Below are 20,002 nucleotides of genomic sequence, written 5' to 3'. Positions count from 1 at the left end.
ATAAGTAGAATAGAAAAAGTGAGCTTTTTTTTTTTTCACCTGCAGTGTAATGTTGCTACTGGAAAGGGTCTACAAATTTACATTGCTCTGAGATCTAATCTCAACTTTCAAGCTTCTGAATTTCCCATGGTTGGAATCACTAAAGTGTCAATAGGAGGTAGCTACTGAGAGATATATTTAATTCTCTCAGAAGGTCTTCATTTGTTTATTTAATTATTTTGTGAGTCAGGAATTAATTTTTTAAATTAGAGAATAATTACTTTACAATGTTGTGTGGCTTTCTGCCACACATATGAATCAACCATATATATACATATCTTCCCTCTTTAGCCTTCCTCCCATCCTCCCATCCCACCCCTCTAGGTCATCACAGGGCACCAGGCTAGATTTGAACTCTGATTCTGATGCTTACCAGCTATCTGACATTAGATAAATTACTTAACCTCTTTGTGCCTCTGTTTTTACATTAGTAAAACAAGGATAATAATGGTACCCACCTCACAGGGCAGTTGTAAACATTAAATTAACTGATACAGATAAAGTAATTAAAACAGAGCAAATGCTCATTAAATGTTAGGCACCATGATTTAAAGGGATAATTTTCAAGGAATTGATAATTACACAAAGCAATTATTTCACTTTGGGAGAAAATACTAATATATTTGGAAAAATTAGCAAAAAATTTGAGTGCAAAACAGTGTGGTGCAGGTTATAATACATACAGCACATGTATGAAGAATAAATCCATGGTGAGTTTGTAGGTGATTGAAGCATGGTGTGTTTCTGAGTGGGAGGAAGTTGGACTGTGGTTGGAAATGAGAACACAAGCAAAAACCTGAAAATAGGAAAAAATAAACAAGATTATTTTATGTGCAATACATTTTAACTATGGCCATATTTTGTTCTAATTCTTTCAGAGTTGAGAATCTCTGTATTGGGTTGGCCAAAAAGTTCATTCGGATTTCGCATATGTGGTTGCAGGAAACCTGAATGAACTTTTGGCCAACCCAATAGTAAATATGATTCGGTATGTTTAAGTAACAAAACCATCTCTAAATACCTTATATTTAGTGTGATAAATTGTACCACACTGTATGTTTTAAGGTAAAATTTTAACATATGTGTGTCAAAATATGTATGTATACTATGATTACATTTGAGTTTCAAATGTGCCTTGTAAGAAAAGCAGGACATGTATTATTATTCCCACTTTACAAGTGAGGAAGCTGAGAATCAGAGTTTGTATTACTTGCTTCAAGTTTCACTGCTAGTAAGTAATAGAGATCAGATTAGCATCCAGGTCTTCTGGCTTTCAGTGTAATGTTGTTCTACTACAATATACTCATTGAATAACAGAAAGCTTAGTAAATGAGAAATAAGGACTGATTTTATGACACATGTTACATTTGATCTTTGTCAAGTAAGAAAAAAAATATAGGGTAAAAGTGCAGGTACTTTTACTTGTACAAACCTCAGGTATGATAAAAATAAATGGGCATCAGTTATTACTATACCTTTGAGATCCTATGGGCTTCCCACGTGGCGCTAGTGCGAAAGAACCTGCCTGCCAATGCAGGAGACATATGAGATGCAGGTTCAGTTCATGGATTGGGAAGATCCCCTGGAGGAGGGCATTGCAATCCACTCCAATATTCTTGCCTGGAGAATCCCATGGACAGATACAGTCCATAGGGTTGTAAAGAGTTGGACACGACTGAAGAGACTTATGCATGCAGAAATCTTTCAGGTTTTTGAAGGGATTGCAACATTAGAAGTGATATAGAAATTACATACATGTGGCAGATTCAGATAGAACTTGTATCCTAGCTTTTCTTTTTTTCAACATTATCATTTCCTCTGAGATAATGCACTTTTTGAAACACAGAATTAAGGAACAGACTACACTTCGACAAAAACTTGCTCATAAATATTATATTTCAGCCATAATCAAGCTGTTGCTATTTTAAGAAGAAAGCTTCCACTATAACATAAAAACCACTGTAAGTATATCTTTGGTATTCCTGTCAACATGCTAATAAAAGTAAAAAGCATAAAATATAACAAAGCTTATAACAAACTTCCACTCATAAATGCATACAACAAAATTTCTTACATATAGTTTATACAATATGCATAAATGTAAGTACTTCTTAAAATTTGCAATATCAACATTCAAATTTTTATTCAGAGACTCATTGCAGTTCATTGTGGTTCCAATAATGTGTGTAGAAAATAGATTCCCTTTCCTCTTTTTTAGATAAATTTTAAAGTATTTCTGTTATTATATGGTAGTGCCAGTCATCTGCTTTATTAAGGAAGGATGGCATCTTGTTTAGGGAGAGAGTACCCTAAAAGAATCTCAATGAGCAACAAAAACCCCACTATTCACTTTTGGAAGCCTAAGGCAGAAGCAGAAGAAAACTGGAGACAAACTAGCTTTTGATCAGGTTTACCTTCCTCAGTTTCCAGATTATACATTGAATGGAGATTTTAGGGCCATTTGGCTGAAGACTAGACTGTTCTAACATGTGATCATCTTCTTGAGGGAAAGAAATGGCCATACTTTCCTAGCCAATCAGTGCTACAAAGAAAGAGGGTGATAGTACATTTTATGTAGCTCCTGGCTCACTCCAGTTCTCATCTGTTAGCATGCATGCAAAGAAATATGTTAGGATCACTGAGAACTATTCGCTAAATTTGTATCTTAAAAAACTAGTTCTTACCCTTGGTAAAACTTTTATTTGAGAGGGAAAACTTTAATCTCAGATCTATTTTTTACAGTGCCAAGATACAAATTTTGTCCATCTTTAGGTGAAAGCTCAGAAAATCATTTATAATTTAGTTTATAGACTTGAATTGAATTTTAACACTAAAAATATCTTTAGGACTTCTAATAATGTGAATTCATAAATGAGATAAATTTATAGGTACACATTAAGTCAAATAAGTGTAAATTATTAATGGAAGTCCTTATTTTTATTGTGAATGTTTTGAGAAAATAGTGATTTGGGAATCATCAAAAATGGGCTTAAACTATTCTTTATATATTTCTTCTCCTTTTTCTGGCAAGGAGGTCTTCTTCTTGGGTACATAAGTCATGCTGGACAACGAATGCTTTCTAAATGTAGACAGCCTTCTCCTAAAGTTCCCCCCTGAAAAGAAATATAGTAGAGGGTCAAAGCAACAATTTGATGCAGCCAGAGACAAGGTTATGACCACTGACTTTTGCATTCTAAGGACAGAATCACAGGGTTTTGTTTCATTGTGTAAAAAATGAAGGTGAATGGTACGTTGAATATGATACGGCATGAAGCTGATCAAAAAGGCAGCTGTCACAACTATGATCATTCCTATCGCTTTTTTACGACTTGATAGATTTTTCTTCATTGATTTTTTTAGTAAGGTCAAAATGATCATTGTGTAACAGACAATTATAATAATGAAAGGAATGATAAATCCAAAAAATAATGACACATAATGCAAGACCAAGACATAATATTTAGCTTGGTTGTCCTGTGGAGGCTCAAAGCACTTGGTATTATTTTTCGCATCTTTGTAAGATTTGGACATTAAAAATGGAGAACTAGTCAAAATCACAAAAATCCAAATACCAACACACACAAACCTGGCTTTTTTCTGTGTAACCAAATTAATATTTTGGACTGGGAAAACAATTGCAATGCACCGGAAAAAGCTCATGGCTGTCATAAAGAAGATGCTACAATAGAGGTTGACATACAAGGCATAGGTGCTGAGGCGACACAAAAAGTCACCAAAGAGCCAAATGCCTTTGTGAACATAATAGACCACACGGAGAGGTAGTGTGCACACACACAGTAGATCAGCTACTGCTAAATTAATCATGTATACTTGGTAGGCTGACTTCTCATGATATGTTTTTATGAGGATATAGAGCACAAAGCCATTGCCAAAGAAGCCCACAACAGAGATCATAGAGTACAAGGTGGAATACACTTGATTTCGGAAATCATCAATAGTGTCATTGCATGCATTACTACTGGAAGAAGATACTGTCAGATTTCCAACTCCATCCATGTTTCTCTAGGAGAGTCTTCTTGGTGCCTGCAATGTATATAAAAGATCTTGTCAATTTTTGCTCTTCCATAAATTATAGGACGTACTAATGTTTCATTTTATAGTGTTGCTATGTATATATTTTTTGAAAACAGCAGGAAGCAAGAGTGGTGGGTGAATAAAAAGATATTCTTCTGGACTTTGCCCCCAGGAGAAGGGTTTGGGTCTTATGCTGCTAAGTCACTTCAGTCGTGTCTGACTCTGTGCGACCCCATAGACGGCAGCCCACCAGGCTCTCCTGTCCCTGGGATTCTCCAGACAATAACACTGGAGTGGGTTGCCATTTCCTTCTCCAATGCATGAAAGTGAAAAATGAAAGGGAAGTCGCTCAGTCGTGTCCGACCCTCAGCGACCCCATGGACTGCAGCCTTCCAGGCTCCTCCATCCATGGGATTTTCCAGGCAAGAGTACGGGCACCCAGAAATCTCCTTTCCCCCATTTCCTATCCATGTTTGCCTGATGAACTTCTTAATCTTTAAGACCTAGCTAAAAGAGCTATGCCTTATTTTAAGCCTTATTACTCCAGTGCTATCCTATAAATCTTCCTTTTAAAAGGGTTTGTTTTTTAGAGAAAAGTTTTAAAGACAGTAGTTTCATAAGTATAAGTATCTATCTTCTATCTATCTATCATCTCTTTCTTTATTAGAAGAGCTCTAGATTCTTTCTGAGAATAAAATCTGGATGAAAATGCTTAGTTTCCCCACAAAGAAGTCTTCCTAAGTAACAGCTTCTGGGTGATGCTTGTACCTAAGGAAAATAATTAAATTTGTTATCAGTGGAACTCACTCCTTGGGGGAGAATCTTAGTCTAGAACATGGTGGACTCTATTTAGAACCACAGAACACCAAGGCTGGGGAAACTTTATAAGCTATCTAGTTATTTTAATGAGGAAAAAAGGTGAAATACGTTTCCAAAATCCACACCTAAGTTAAGGCTCTGAGGAGAACTGCAGCATATACTTCCCTGGTGGCTCAGACGGTAAAGCGTCTGCCTATGATGCAGGAGACCCGGTTTGATTCCTGGGTGGGGAAGATCCCCTGGAGAAGGAAATGGCAACCTACTCCAGTACACTCACCTGGAAAATCCCATGGATGGAGGAGCCTGGTGGGCTACAGTCCATGGGGTCGCAAAGAGTCAGACACGACTGAGCGACTTCCCTTTCCCTTTCTGGGTGAGGAAATTGTTGTACTCCCTCATCCTTGTTCTCTTCTCAGAATCACATTCAAAGTCATACTGTTCAACAACACATGGTCATTTCTCTTATAGCAAGAGACTGTTGCTTGGTCTGGCCTAGTTCAGCTTTATCAGGGCAATAAATAAGCTCTAATCAGAAAGATATAGGGATGAGATAGTGCAGAAGTAGTGATTTCCTATGTTCCTCCATAGTCTTCTCTTTTATTCTTTAAGGAGATGGGAACAACTCATCAATTTATAATATGGTAGATAATCTTTGGTTGAAATATGATTTGTTGGCCTGTTACACAGCTCTTTCTCCCTGGTAAGAGAAGGGTTAGGGTTTGTAAAGTGGGAAGATTGCTTCAGCATGCAAGAACTGCTGGCAATGAAAGAGACTGAATTAGTCTCTGTGTCAAGGATACATATACAGGGAGCTATGGTTGTGGTTGTAGGTGGGATATAACTTTTCAGGTTTACTACTGCTAACAATTATACTTGCTGTGAGGGTATGTCATCTATTCATTTGTCCATCTATTTTTTCCTTTCATTCAAAATGTCAATTTTGGGAGTTCCCTGGTTTCCTAGTGGTTAGTATTCCAGGCTTTCACTGAGGTGGCCTGGGTGCAATCCCTGGTTGGAGAACTGAGATCCCACAAGCTTTGCAGTGTGGCCAAAAAAAGTCATTATTTTCCACCAAGCAATGTTGATATACAGTAAAAAAAATTGAAGGTGAATCATTCTGAGGGTATATAACTAAGATCACAGAGAAAAATTAGTTCATTATTCTCAACCTATGCATTATTTCTCAGTTTGCTTTCCACTTAACCTGCCTCTTTCACCATCAATTTTCTGAATTCAGGTGCAATTGTGGAAGAAAGAGAATCTCTGTAAACTTATTCTAGCTAGCCCTGTATTGGGTTTTCTCCAAATCAGGCAGTGTTAGCCTGTGAGGCACTAGATGGTGCTGTTGAGATTTTTGATATCAATTCAGTTCAGTTCAGTCACTCAGTCATGTCCTACTCTTTGTGACCCCATGAATCTCAGCACTCCAGGCCTCCCTGTCCATCACCAACTCCCGGAGTTCACTCAGACTCATGTCCATTGAGTCAGTGATGCCATCCAGCCATCTCATCCTCTGTCGTCCCCTTCTCCTCCTGCCCCCAATCCCTCCCAGCATCAGAGTCTTTTCCAATGAGTCAACCCTTCGCATGAGGTGGCCAAAGTACTGGAGTTTCAGCTTTAGCATCATTCCTTCGAAAGAAATCCCAGGGCTGATCTCCTTCAGAATGGACTGGTTGGATCTCCTTGCAGTCCAAGGAACTCTCAAGAGTCTTCTCCAACACCACAGTTCAAAAGCATCAGTTCTTCAGCGCTCAGCTTTCTTCACAGTCCAACTCTCACATCCATACATGACACTGGAAAAACCGTAGCCTTGACTAGACGGACCTTTGTTGGCAAAGTAATGTCTCTGCTTTTCAACATGCTATCTAGGTTGGTCATAACTTTTCTTCCAAGGAGTAAGCGTCTTTTAATTACATGGCTGCAGTCACCATCTGCAGTGATTTTGGACCCCCCAAAATAAAGTCTGACACTGTTTCCACTGTTTCCCCATCTATTTCCCATGAAGTGATGGGACCAGATGCCATGATCTTCGTTTTCTGAATGTTGAGCTTTAAGCCAACTTTTTCACTCTCCTCTTTCACCTTCATCAAGAGGCTTTTTAGTTCCTCTTCACTTTCTGCCATAAGGGTGGTGTCATCTGCCTTTTTAAAAAATAACCACATTTGAAAGGTATCAAATAATTACCATCTGTCCTTTCTACCACCACTAACACTCACTATATTCTACTACAAACTCTTTCCAAAATAATTCTCTATACATTATAGCTTCCAATTATTTCATATTACTTCTCTAAAAATCTTCAATGGTCTTTCAGTGCCTTCAAAATAAAATCCAGACTTCTTGGCCTGATATTTAAGCCTCTTGGAAGAACCCCTGGAGGAGGGCATGGAAGCCCACGCCAGTATTCTTGCCTGTAGAATCTGATAGAGAGAGGAGCCTGGCGGGCTACAGTCCATATGGTCGCAGAGTCAGATACGACTGAAATGACTTAGTGCGCACGTGTGCGCACGTGCGTGCGTGCACACACACACACACACAGAGTCTGGTTGCAATTGAACTTTCCTAGCTTCTTTCTACTTCTCCCTTTTTGTTCACCCTATATTTCAATAAACAACTACTTTACTATATCAGGGACATGAGCTATATGTTTTCCCGCCTATCTGTCTTTTTTCATGGTATTTCTTTTTCATGAAATGACCTTTTCTCCATCTATGTGTGTGCAAAAGGTACCCATCTTTCAGCTCTTCTTGACCTTCATGACAAAGCCTTCCTTTAGCCTCCTTCCAAGGTAATTTCTATCTTTCCTCTTCTAGGGAACTTAAAATCTGTCTTTCAGATCAGTAGTGTGTATGTGTTTGTTATCTTCCCTCATAGACTTTCTGATTGATATATAAAGGGCTCACACAGGGCCAAAATATATGTACTTTGCTCACAAATATTAATAAAATGAATGAGTAAATGAATGACAGAGTAAATTTATCATTTGAAAGTATTGTTTATCATTCTAAATCACTGAAAGTTATCTTTTCACTCCAATATTATTTAAAACTTTCCCAACCTCAGAGTGAATCTGTTAAGTTGCTTCCTAAAGTACTAAGAAAGGCACTAAATCATAAGGTTAACTATAATATTAAAACACACATATCTTTACAGAGATTAATTATTTGTTTTACTTGTCTGTTAAATATTATCTTTACAGAGATTAATCATTTGTTTTACTTGTCTGTTAAACATTATAAATAATTTTGAAATTCTCAGGTGTTTGAATGAAAGATGCCAAATAAAATGGATAAATTAATAAAAAAAAAGAAATAGGTCACTCTAGTACCATTAATAAATTTATTGGTCATTACTAAAAAAGCTTTCCTTGTACTTTTGATATTTAGATTTGACTGCTTATTTATAACTAAGTCAAGCTATTGACTTATATTAGGTCAAAAAAAGAAAATTTTAAAACTTTCAAACAAGTAATGAATCCTAGAAGGTTAGAGATAATTTAGTTCAAGCTACTCATTTTGCAGATGATGGTTTTACTTATCTTAAACAACATTTGATTAATTTTTATAGAATTTACTGTGATCTCCTAATAATGATATCCACACTATATGGAAACAGGGATGCTTAAGGATGCATCTCTGCATTTGAGCAGCTCATAGAATGCTGGGGGAGAGGAGTGATAGCTCAGAAGTATGAACAAGTTATAGTACAGTATGGTAAGAACTGTCTTAGCACAAAGCGAATGGGCTATTAGTTGATTCATATATACAAACAATAGGGACTTCCCAAGTGCTTAGTGGTAAAGAATCTGCCTGCCAATACCAGAGATGCAGGTTTGATCCCTGAGCTGGGATGATCTCCTGGAGTAAGAAATGGTAACCCACTCCAGTATTCTTGCATGGAAAATCCATGGACAGAGGAGCCTGGTAGGCTACAGTTCATGGGGTTGCAAAGAGTCAGACATGACTGAGCACGTATGCAAACATATACAGGCAATAAACATAAATGAAATTAATATTTAGTGCAGATGATGAAGGAAGTTACTTTGTTAAGATAAGTAGTGAATTGAAAAACAAGATTTATTTAGAAAATAGAGCCATACCTCTTTCTGGCACTGCAGTACCCTTCACAAATGTTCTTGGCTAGTGGTCAGCACTTCTTATGATATAATATCAGATGAAGCCTAAGCTGAAATCATAAGATTGAAAAGTAAGTTAATGACTTTAGAAGCAGTCCAGAGGGTCATGGGAGCTTAGCAGCCTTAATCACAGGGTGTGTGATGGGACATCATAGCTTTACTGACAGATTTAGAGCTAGTTATTGGATTCCATGTATCCTCGTTTCCACTCCACTCATTTTTACATCCTTAGGGGAAAATTTAAAATAAAGACCAGGGCTGATTACATATGTCTGCTGCTCTATTAATAGTTTCTGTATCTAGAGATGAACACAGTATTATAAAAATTCTCTTCTATGAAACCATGGTATTTTCCCTATTTTCTCTTCTAAATAGCTCTTTATAAAGTTCCAAGGAGAAATAACTTTGAACTTCATATCCAAGCATCTAGTCTGCTAGGAAGAGAAATTAGGACTTGAAAAATATCAAGTATGTCTGCCTGTGATGGCTTAGGGACAGTTTTCCTGGGATGAATGATGATTTATAAGACTTTGGGCTCTTTTCCCTAAAAATTCATAATAGTTATGGACAATCATCAATTTGGCATATATTATATACCTTTGGATATCAACTGTTTTATAGTTTGTATAGTTAACTTTTCATGAGTGTATGTATCTTCAACTAAACTATCAGAAAATCTAAGAAAGTATAGAAAATCTCCAAGAAATGAACAAAGAAGGGCTTTCTTAAAACCGTAGCAGCCTGAATACTTGTTTCCTAAATTTGTGTTGCCCTATGGCAACTTTCATCCCTATATGCAAGGACCCCAGAGGCTGGCCATTTTTCTTTTCTTTGTGGCCTGTCAACAAAATAAACATATTTCTCCAATTAATCCTTCAGTCCAGTTCAGTTCAGTTGCTCAGTCATGTCCGACTCTCTGTGACCCCATGGACTGCAGCATGCCAGGCCTCCCTGTCCATCACCAACTCCCGGAGCCTACTCAAACTCATGTCTATCATGTTGGTGATGCCATCCAACTATCTCATTCTCTGTCATCTCCTTCTCCTCCCACCTTCAATCTTTACCAGCATCAGGGTCTTTTCCAGTGAGTCAGTTCTTCTTATCAGGTGGCTAAACTATTGGCTACAGCATCAGTCCTTCCAATGAATATTCAAGACTGATTTCCTTTAGAATTCACTGGTTGGATCTCCTTACAGTCCAAGGGACTCTCAAGAGTCTTTGCCAACACCACAGTTCAAAAGCATAAATTCTTTGGCTCTCAGCTTTCTTTATAGTCCAACCCTCACATTCATACGTGACTACTGGAAAAACCACAGCTTTGACTAGATGGACCTTAGCAAGTTTAAAATAGGTTGGAACTTTCCAAAGGAACTCTACTGAAAAACAGGAAAATCAAAATGAAAATAAAGAAAATGCAAAATATGAAACAGTTTAAAAAGTAGGAATCTGAACCCACAGCTATGATATTGATGTTTGAGTCCACCACATATTCAGATAATCATTTTTCAAATATTCTCCAATTTCTTCTCTCTCGCAGAATTTTCCTTTCATCCCCAGGCAAGGAGTTGACATAAGTAAGCTTCTACTAGCAGTCTGGAGGAAGTAAGCATTGCAGGTGGGAAGTTACTCAAACAGAGTTGGCTTTTATATTTTGTTATTCAGGCATTAAAACTTCTTTGGGGATTTAGCTTATCCTGGGGCTCTTTAATCAATAAAGATACTGACTGACTATTTAATAAAAATAACCTTTCTAATCCAGGAATTATATGATTCCAGTCATTTTCTTTAGGTGAAAATTAACTTTGGCTCTGTCACAGTTTTGTGTTTAGACAAAGCTTATATTTCTCCCCAGTGTGGAAAGAGAAAGTTTTTGAATTTCTAAGACCCATCTATGAGAAGTGTACTTTTACCAGGCTAATGTACTAATTGTCCAAGTTTATGGTAGCTGTACAACTACAATTTAGCCTTCTCTCTGTACATGGACAAGTGAGTAAAGGTCACATTGCCTGGGCAACAATGTAATGTTTCCTGAAGTTTGGGATTTTGAAGTGTCTTCCATGGTTCCTTTAGAAATTTCCTTTAGAAATTCTGAGTTTGCATATAGTAGACATTCAATACTCTTATGCTTTGCCCCTCTTTTCTTTTTGTTTACTTGAGAACTCTTGTCTCTGACATCAGCTTCTGCCAAAATTGGATTCTACCATTCTTGTCTGGGTGATTGGGTGAGGGAAGATGAGGCAATAAAGTAAATGTGTGGATATATAACTTTTGGGTTCAATTATTTATTTCAGGAGGTACTCAAATTTTTATTTGGCTCCTCTAGTACATGTATATCTATCTATCTATCTGTCTATCAGTTTATCTATCTATCTTCATTATCATCATCATCTATCTACTCTCCTTGCATCAGCCCTTAGCCTCCATTGATCTGTAACCTGGTCAAGCTTCAGTGAACAAGTAAGTAGGAGTTCCCAAAGATAACCCGAGAATCAGTTCAGTTCAGTTCAGTCGCTCAGTCGTGTCCGACTCTTTGCGACCCCATGAATCGCAGCACTCCAGGCCTCCCTGTCCATCACCAACTCCCGGAGTTCACACAGACTCATGTGCATCGAGTCAGTGATGCCATCCAGCCATCTCATCCTCTGTCATCCCCTTCTCCTCCTGCCCCCAATCCCTCCCAGCACCAGAGTCTTTTCCAGTGAGTCAACTCTTCACATGAGGTGGCCAAAGTACTGGAGTTTCAGCTTTAGCATCATTCCTTCCAAAGAACACCCAGGACTGATCTCCTTCAGAATGGACTGGTTGGATCTCCCTGCAGTCCAAGGGACTGTCAAGAGTCTTCTCCAACACCACAGTTCAAAAGCATCAATTCTTCGGCACTCAGCTTTCTTCACAGTCCAACTCTCACATCCATATATAACCACTGGAAAAACCTGAGAATATAAGGTCCCGATTCATATACCATACCCTTTATTTTTGCTGCAATAAAACTATTTATGAATGAGTATGACTTATATACTGTTGTGCCTTCTAAGTGTGGCCCAGGTAGAGCTAGTGATCCGTAGCATCCTCAGATAGTCCCCAGGCTAGTATCTTCTATTAAATGAAAATAGTAACCGTGCCTCTTTTTTGCTTATATTAAAAAAAAAGCCATTCCTGATCCAATTTAATATTTCTTTCCTTTGAAGTCCTACATTATTTTGTTTGTACTTTCCTTGATAATTTTTACTGATTGTTTCATGTCATACTCATCTCTGTGGTTATCCAATTTAAACTTCACTGTTCTTTCTACTGGGCAGTCCCACTAGCCTTAAAGGGCAAAAACCAAGTATTCTTTATTTTTCATCTTAGAAAAAAAGAGCAAATAAGTTAAGAGATTTACAGCTTCAATAAAGAGGAACCAGACATAAGTTGTTTGTGAACTTGATTTAAGACTTCTAGGTGTTCCCTGAGTTTCTCTCAGGTGAACATCTGAGAGAAAGTATCACTTCATTCCTCTTTGAATATATCAGCTGTGCTCAGGATACAGGTTTCTTCAGGCCCTCTAAAGGTAGCACAACAGTTTTAACTTTGATAGTGGTTTCTAAACTAAGTGCTAATTTTGCAGTGTAAAGTTACTGGACTTTCTAGGGCTCAAAGGTCTTTTTTTTTTCTCTTGACCTTACCCGCTTTGTTTTCTAACAAATAACAACATATTCTGGCAGTATGGTCACCATTCTTCATAGCCTGCAAGGGAGAAACTGCTTAAGTCTTCTTTGTTGGTCCCTTTTATTTTATTTTTTTTTTAAATACAAATGTATTCATTTTAATTGGAGGCTAATTACTTTACAATATTGTATTGGTTTTGCCACACACTAACATGAATCCTCCACTGGTGGACATATGTTCCCCATCCTGAACCCCCCTCCCACCTCCCTCCTCATACCATCCCTCTGGGACATCCCAGTGCACCAGCCCTGAGCATTCTGTATCATACATCAAACCTGGATTGGCGATTCGTTTCACATATGATATTATACATATTTCAGTGCCATTCTCCCAAATCATCCCACCTTCGCCCTCTCTCACAGAGTCCAAAAGACTGTTCTATACATCTGTGTCACTTGCTGTCTCGCATACAAGGTTATCGTTACCATCTTTCTAAATTCCATATATATGCATTAGTATACTGTATTGGCGGAGAAGGCAATGGCACCCAACTCCATTACTCTTGCCTGGAGAATCCCATGGATGGAGGAGCCTGGTGGGCTGCAGTCCATGGGGTCACGAAGAGTGGGACATGACTGAGCGACTTGACTTTCACTTTTCACTTCCATGCATTGGGGAAGGAAATGGCAACCCACTCCAGTGTTCTTGACTGGAGAATCCCAGGGGTGGTGGAGCCTTTTGGGCTGCCATCTATGGGGTTGCACAGAGTCGGACACGACTGAAGCGACTTAGCAGCAGCAGCAGCAGCATACTGTATTGGTGTTTTTCTTTCTGGCTTACTTCACTCTGTATAATTGGCTCCAGTTTCATCCACCTCATCAAAGCTGATTCAAATGATTTCTTTTTAATGGCTGAGTAATACTCCATTGTGTATATGTACCACAGCTTTCTTATCCATTCATCTGCTGATGGACATCTAGGTTGCTTCCATGTCCTGGCTATTATAAACAGTGCTGCGATGAACATTGGGGTACACATGTCTCTTTCAATTCTGGTTTCCTCAGTGTGTATGCCCAGCAGTGGGATTGCTGGATCATAAGGCAGTTCTATTTCCAGTTTTTTAAGGAATCTCCACACTGTTCTCCATAGTGGCTGTACTAGTTTGCATTCCCACCAACAGTGTAAGAGGGTTCCCTTTTCTCCACACCCTCTCCAGCATTTATTGCGTGTAGACTTTTGGATCACAGACATTCTGACTGGTGTGAAATGGTACCTCATTGTGGTTTTGATTTGCATTTCTCTGATAATGAGTGATATTGAGCATCTTTTCATGTGTTTGTTAGCCATCTGTATGTCTTTTTTGGAGAAATGTCTATTTAGTTCTTTGGCCCATTTTTTGATTGGGTCATTTATTTTTCTGGAGTTGAGCTGTAGGAGTTGCTTGTGTATTTTTGACATTAGTTGTTTGTCAGTTGCTTCATTTGCTATTATTTTCTCCCATTCTGAAGGCTGTCTTTTCACCTTGCTTAGAGTTTCCTTTGTTGTGCAGAAGTTTTTAAGTTTAATTAGGTCCCATTTGTTTATTTTTGCTTTTATTTCCAATATTCTGGGAGGTGGGTCATAGAGGATGCTGCTGTGATGTATGTCGGAGAGTGTTTTGCCTATGTTCTCCTCTAGGAGTTTTATAGTTTCTGGTCTTACTTTGAGATCTTTAATCCATTTTGAGTTTATTTTTGTGTATGGTGTTAGAAAGTGTTCTTGTTTCATTCTTTTACATGTGGTTGACAAGTTTTCCCAGCACCACTTGTTAAAGAGATTGTCTTTAATCCATTGTATATTCTTGCCTCCTTTGTCAAAGATAAGGTGTCCATAGGTGTGTGGATTTATCTCTGGGCTTTCTATTTTGTTCCATTGATCTATATTTCTGTCTTTGTGCCAGTACCATACTGTCTTGATGACTGTGGCTTTGTAGTAGAGCCTGATGTCAGCAAGGTTGATTCCTCCAGTTCCATTCTTCTTTCTCAAGTTTGCTTTGGCTATTCGAGGTTTTTTGTATTTCCATACAAATTGTGAAATTATTTGTTCTAGCTCTGTGACAAATACTGTTGGTAGCTTGATAGGGATTGCATTGAATCTATAGATTGCTTTGGATAGTATACTCATTTTCACTATATTGATTTTTCTGATCCATGAACATGGTATATTTCTCCATCTATTAGTGTCCTCTTTGATTTCTTTCACCCAGTGTTTTATATGCATTGAACCTGGACTGGCATCTCATTTCATACATGACATTTCACATGTTTCAATGCCATTCTCCCAAATCTTCCCACCTTCTCCCTCTCCCACAGAGTCCATAAGCCTGTTCTATACATCAGTGTCTCTTTTGCTGTCTCGTATACAGGGTTATCGTTACCATCTTTCTAAATTCCATATATATGCGTTAGTGTACTGTATTGGTGTTTTTCCTTCTGGCTTACTTCACTCTGTATAATAGGCTCCAGTTTCATCCACCTCATTAGAACTGATTCAAATGTATTCTTTTTAATGGCTGAGTAATACTCCATTGTGTATATGTACCACAGCTTTCTTATCCATTCATCTGCTGATGGACATCTAGGTTGCTTCCATGTCCTGGCTATTATAAACAGTGCTGCGATGAAAAACTCTCACTATTTGCAGATGACATGATCCTCTACATAGAAAACCCTAAAGACTCCACAAGAAAATTACTAGAACTAATCAATGATTATAGTAAAGTTGCAGGATATAAAATCAACACACAGAAATCCCTTGCATTCCTATACACTAATAATAAGAAAACAGACAGAGAAATTAAGGAAACAATTCCATTCACCATTGCAGCGAAAAAGAATAAAATACTTAGGAATATATCTACCTAAAAGAAACTAAAGACCAATAGAAAACTATAAAACACTGGTGAAAGAAATCAAAGAGGACATTAATAGATGGACAAATATACCATGTTCTGGATTGGAAGAATCAATATAGTGAAAGAGGACACTAATAGATGCAATCCCTAAATATTCTTCACAGAGCTAGAACATGTTCATGGATTGGAAGAATCAAAATGGTGAAAATGAGGTATACTACCCAGTTATCAAGACAATTTATAGATTCAAAATAGAAAGCAATCCCTATCAAGCTATCCAACAGTATTCTTCATTGCATTGCTAGAACAAATTTTCTTATTATTAGTGTATAGGAATGCAAGGGATTTCTCTGTGTTGATTTTATATCCTGCAACTTTACTATATTCATTGATTAGCTCTAGTAATTTTCTTGTGGAGTCTTTAGGGTTTTCTATGTAGAGGATCATGTCATCTGCAAACAGTGAGAGTTTTACTTCTTCTTTTCCAATCTGTATTCCTTTTATTTCTTTTTATGCTCTGATTGTTGTGGCCCAAACTTCCAAAACTATGTTGAATAGTAGTGGTGAAAGTGGGCACCCTTGTCTTGTTCCTGACTTTAGGGGAAATGCTTTCAATTTTTCACCAGTGAAGATAATGTTTGCTGTGGGTTTGTCATATATAGCTTTTATTATCTTGAGGTATGTTCCATCTATTCCTGCTTTCTGGAGATTTTTTTTTAATAAAAAATGGATGTTGAACTTTGTCAAAGGCTTTCTCTGAATCTATTTAGATAATCATATGGCTTTTAGTTTTCAATTTTTTAATGTGGTGTATTACACTGATTGATTTGCAGATATTGAAGAATCCTTGCATCCCTGGCATAAAGCCCACGTGGTCATGATGTATGATCTTTTTAATGTGTTGTTGGATTCTGAATTTTGTTAATGATATTTGCATCTATATTCATCAGTGATATTGGCCTGTAGTTTTCTTTTTTTGTGGCATCTTTGTCAGGTCTTGTTATTAGGGTGATGGTGGCCTCATAGAATGAGTTTGGAAGTTTACCTTCCTTTGCCATTTTCTGGAAGAGTTTGAGTGGGATAGATTTTAGCTCTTCTCTAAATTTTTGGTAGAATTCAGCTGTGAAGCCATCTGGACCTGGGCTTTTGTTTGCTGGAAGATTTCTGATTTTAGTTTCAATTTCCATGCTTCTGATGGGTCTGTTAAGATTTCTATTTCTTCCTGGTTCAATTTTGGAAAGTTGTACTTTTCAAAGAATTTGTCCATTTCTTCCCCGTTGTCCATTTTATTGGCATATAATTGCTGATAGTAGTCTCTTATGATCCTTTGAATTTCTGTGTTGTCTGTTGTGATCTTTCCATTTTCGTTTCCAATTTTATTGATTTGATTCTTCTCCCTTTGTTTATTGATGAGTCTGGCTAATGGTTTGTCAATTTTATTTATCCTCTCAAAGAACCAGATTTTGGCTTTGTTGATTTTTGCTGGTCTCTTTTGTTTCTTTTGCATTTATTTCTGCCCTAATTTTTACGATTTCTTTCCTTCTACTAACCCTGGGGTTCTTCATTTCTTCCTTTTCTAGTTGCTTTAGGTGTAGAGTTAGGTTATTTATTTGACTTTTTTCTCGTTTCTTTAGTATGCCTGTATTGCTATGAACCTTCCCCTTTGCACTGCTTTTACAGTGTCCCACAGGTTTTGGGTTGTTGTGTTTTCATTTTCATTAGTTTCTATGCAAATTTTGATTTCTTTTTTGGTTTCTCCTGTGATTTGTTCGTTATTCAGCAGTGTGTTTTTCAGCCTCCGTATGTTGGAATTTTTAGTAGTTTTTCTCCTGTAATTGAGATTTAAGCTTACTGCATTGTGGTCAGAAAAGATGCTTGAAATGATGTCATTTTTTTTGAATTTACTAAGGCTAGATTTATGGCCCAAGATGTGATCTATCCTGGAGAAGTCTCCCACTATTATTGTGTTATTGTTAATTTCCCCTTTTATACATGTTAACATTTGTCTTACATATTGTGGTGCTCCTATGTTGGGTGCATATATATTTATAATTGTTATATCTTCTTCTTGTATTGATCCTTTGATCATTATGTAGTGTCCTTCTTTGTCTCTTTTCACAGCCTTTGTTTTAAAGTCTATTTTATCTGATATGAATATTGCAACTCCTGCTTTCTTTTAGTCTCTATTTGCTTGGAATATCTTTTTCCAACCCTTCACTTTCAGTCTGTATGTGTCCCTTGTTTTGAGGTGGGTCTCTTGTAGACAACATATTTATGGGTCTTGTTTTTTTTATCCATTCAGCCAGTCTTTGTCTTTTGCTTAGGGCATTCAACACATTTACGTTTAAGGTAATTATTGATAAGTATGACCCCATTGCCATTTACTTTATTGTTTTGGATTCATGTTTATACACCCTTTTTGTGTTTCCTGTCTAGAGAAGATCCTTTAGCTTATGTTGGAGAGCTGGTTTGGTGGTGCTGAATTCTCTCAGCTTTTGCTAATCTGTAAAGCTTTTGATGTCTCCTTCATATGTGAATGAGATCCTTGCTGGGTACAGTAATCTGGGCTGTAGGCTATTTTCTTTTGTCACTTTAAGTATGTCCTGCCATTCCCTCCTGGCCTGAAGAGTTTCTATTGAAAGACCAGCTGTTATCTTTACGGGAATCCTCTTGTGTGTTATTTGTTGTTTTTCCCTTGCTGCTTTTAATATTTGTTCTTTGTGTTTGATCTTTGTTAATTTCATTAATATGTGTCTTGGGGTGTTTCACCTTGGGTTTTTCCTGTTTGGGACTCTCCGGGTTTCTTGGATTTGGGTGATTATTTCCTTCCTCATTTTAGGCAAGTTTTCAACTATTATCTCCTTAAGTATTTTCTCATGGTCTTTCTTTCTGTCTTCTTCTGGGACTCCTATGATTCGAATGTTGGGGCATTTAACATTGTTCCAGAGGTCTCTGAGATTGTCCTCATTTCTTTTAATTCGTTTTTCTTTTTTCCTCTCTGATTCATTTATTTCTTACCATTCTATCTTCTACCTCACTAATCCTATCTTGTGCCTCTGTTATTCTACTGTTGGTTCCCTCCAGAGTGTTTTTGATATCATTTATTTCATTATTCATTATATATTGACTCTTTTTTATTTCGTCTAGGTCCTTGTTAGACTTTTCTTCTCAGTCCTTGTCTCCAGGCTATTTATCTGTGACTCCATTTTGTTTTCAAGATTTTGGATAATTTTCACTATCATTGTTCAGAATTCTTTATCAGGTAGATTCCCTGTCTCTTCCTCTTTTGTTTGGTTTGGTGGGCATTTATCCTGTTCTTTTACCTGCTGGGTATTCCTCTGTCTCTTCGTCTTGTTTATATTGGTGTGCTTGGGGTGTCCTTTCTGTATTCTGGCAGTTTGTGGAGTTCTCTTTATTGTGGAGTTTCCTTACTGTGGGTGGGGTCCTATGGGTGGCTTGACAAGGTTTCCTGGTTAGGGAAGCTTGTGTCGGTGTTCTGGTGAGTGGGGCTGGATTTCTTCTCTCTGGAGTACAATGAAGTGTCCAGTAATGAGTTGTGAGATGTCAATGGGTTTTGAGTGACTTTGGGCAATCTGCATATTGAAGTTCAGGGCTATGTTCCTGTGTTGCTGGAGAATTTGTGTGGTATGTCTTGCTCTGGAACTTGTTGGCCCTTGGGTGGTGCTTGGTTTCAGTGTAGGTATGGAGGCGATTGATGACCTCCTGTTGATTAATGTTCCCTGGAGTCAGAAGTTCTCTGGTGTTCTCAGGATTTGGACCTAAACCTCCTGCTTCTGGTTTTCAGTCTTATTTTTACCATAGTCTCAAGATTTCTCCATCTATACAGCACCTTTGATAAAACATCTAGGTTAAAGATGAAATTTTCTCCACAGTGAGGGACACCCGGAGAGGTACACAGAGTTACATGGAGAAGAGAAGAGGGAGTAGGGAGATAAAGGTGACCAGGATGAGATGAGTTGGAATCAAAAGAGGAGAGAGCAAGCTAGCCAGTAATCACTTCCCTATGTGCCCTCCACAGTCTGGACTACTCAGAGATGTTCAAGCAATTATACAGAGAAGAGAAGAGGGAGGAAGGAGATAGAGATGGTCAGAAGGATAAAATGGGGGAATCAAAAGGACAGAGTCAGTAATCAGTTCCCTAAGTGTTCTCCACAGTCTGGAACACAAAAAGTGATTCATAGAGTTGGGTAGAGAAGAGAAGAGGGAGGGAGGAGATAGAGGCTACCTGGTGGAGAAAAAAAAGAATCCAAAGGGGAAGTGAGCAATCAGGCCAGTGATCTCACTCCCAAGCAAAAATGATTAATGAAGAATGGGTTCTTAAAAGTACAAAATTGATAACAAATACCAAAAAGCAAAGATTAAAAATCTAGAGTAGAGGTTGGATTTTCAAAAATACAATATTAAACAAACAA

At 37.7% G+C, this 20,002-nt stretch overlaps 1 protein-coding gene across 1 annotated transcript in view; it reads right to left on the bottom strand.

Annotated features, from left to right (window-relative positions):
- Positions 1–1,796: 1,796 nt before the first annotated feature.
- The window catches only part of CYSLTR1 (cysteinyl leukotriene receptor 1), a 58,888-nt gene continuing 40,682 nt past the window's right edge, over positions 1,797–20,002 (bottom strand). The window contains exons 2-3 of the mRNA XM_005908086.2: positions 8,993–9,078; positions 1,797–4,083 (exon numbers count right to left, since the gene is read on the bottom strand). Coding sequence (XP_005908148.1) covers positions 3,034–4,056 — 1,023 coding nt within the window. The 5' untranslated portion in view covers positions 4,057–4,083; positions 8,993–9,078 and the 3' untranslated portion in view covers positions 1,797–3,033. The remainder of the gene's footprint in view (positions 4,084–8,992; positions 9,079–20,002) is intronic.

This window comes from Bos mutus, chromosome X, assembly GCF_027580195.1.
Source record: "Bos mutus isolate GX-2022 chromosome X, NWIPB_WYAK_1.1, whole genome shotgun sequence".
NCBI lineage: Eukaryota > Metazoa > Chordata > Mammalia > Artiodactyla > Bovidae > Bos > Bos mutus.
This window is presented reverse-complemented; position numbering and strand designations above follow the sequence as displayed.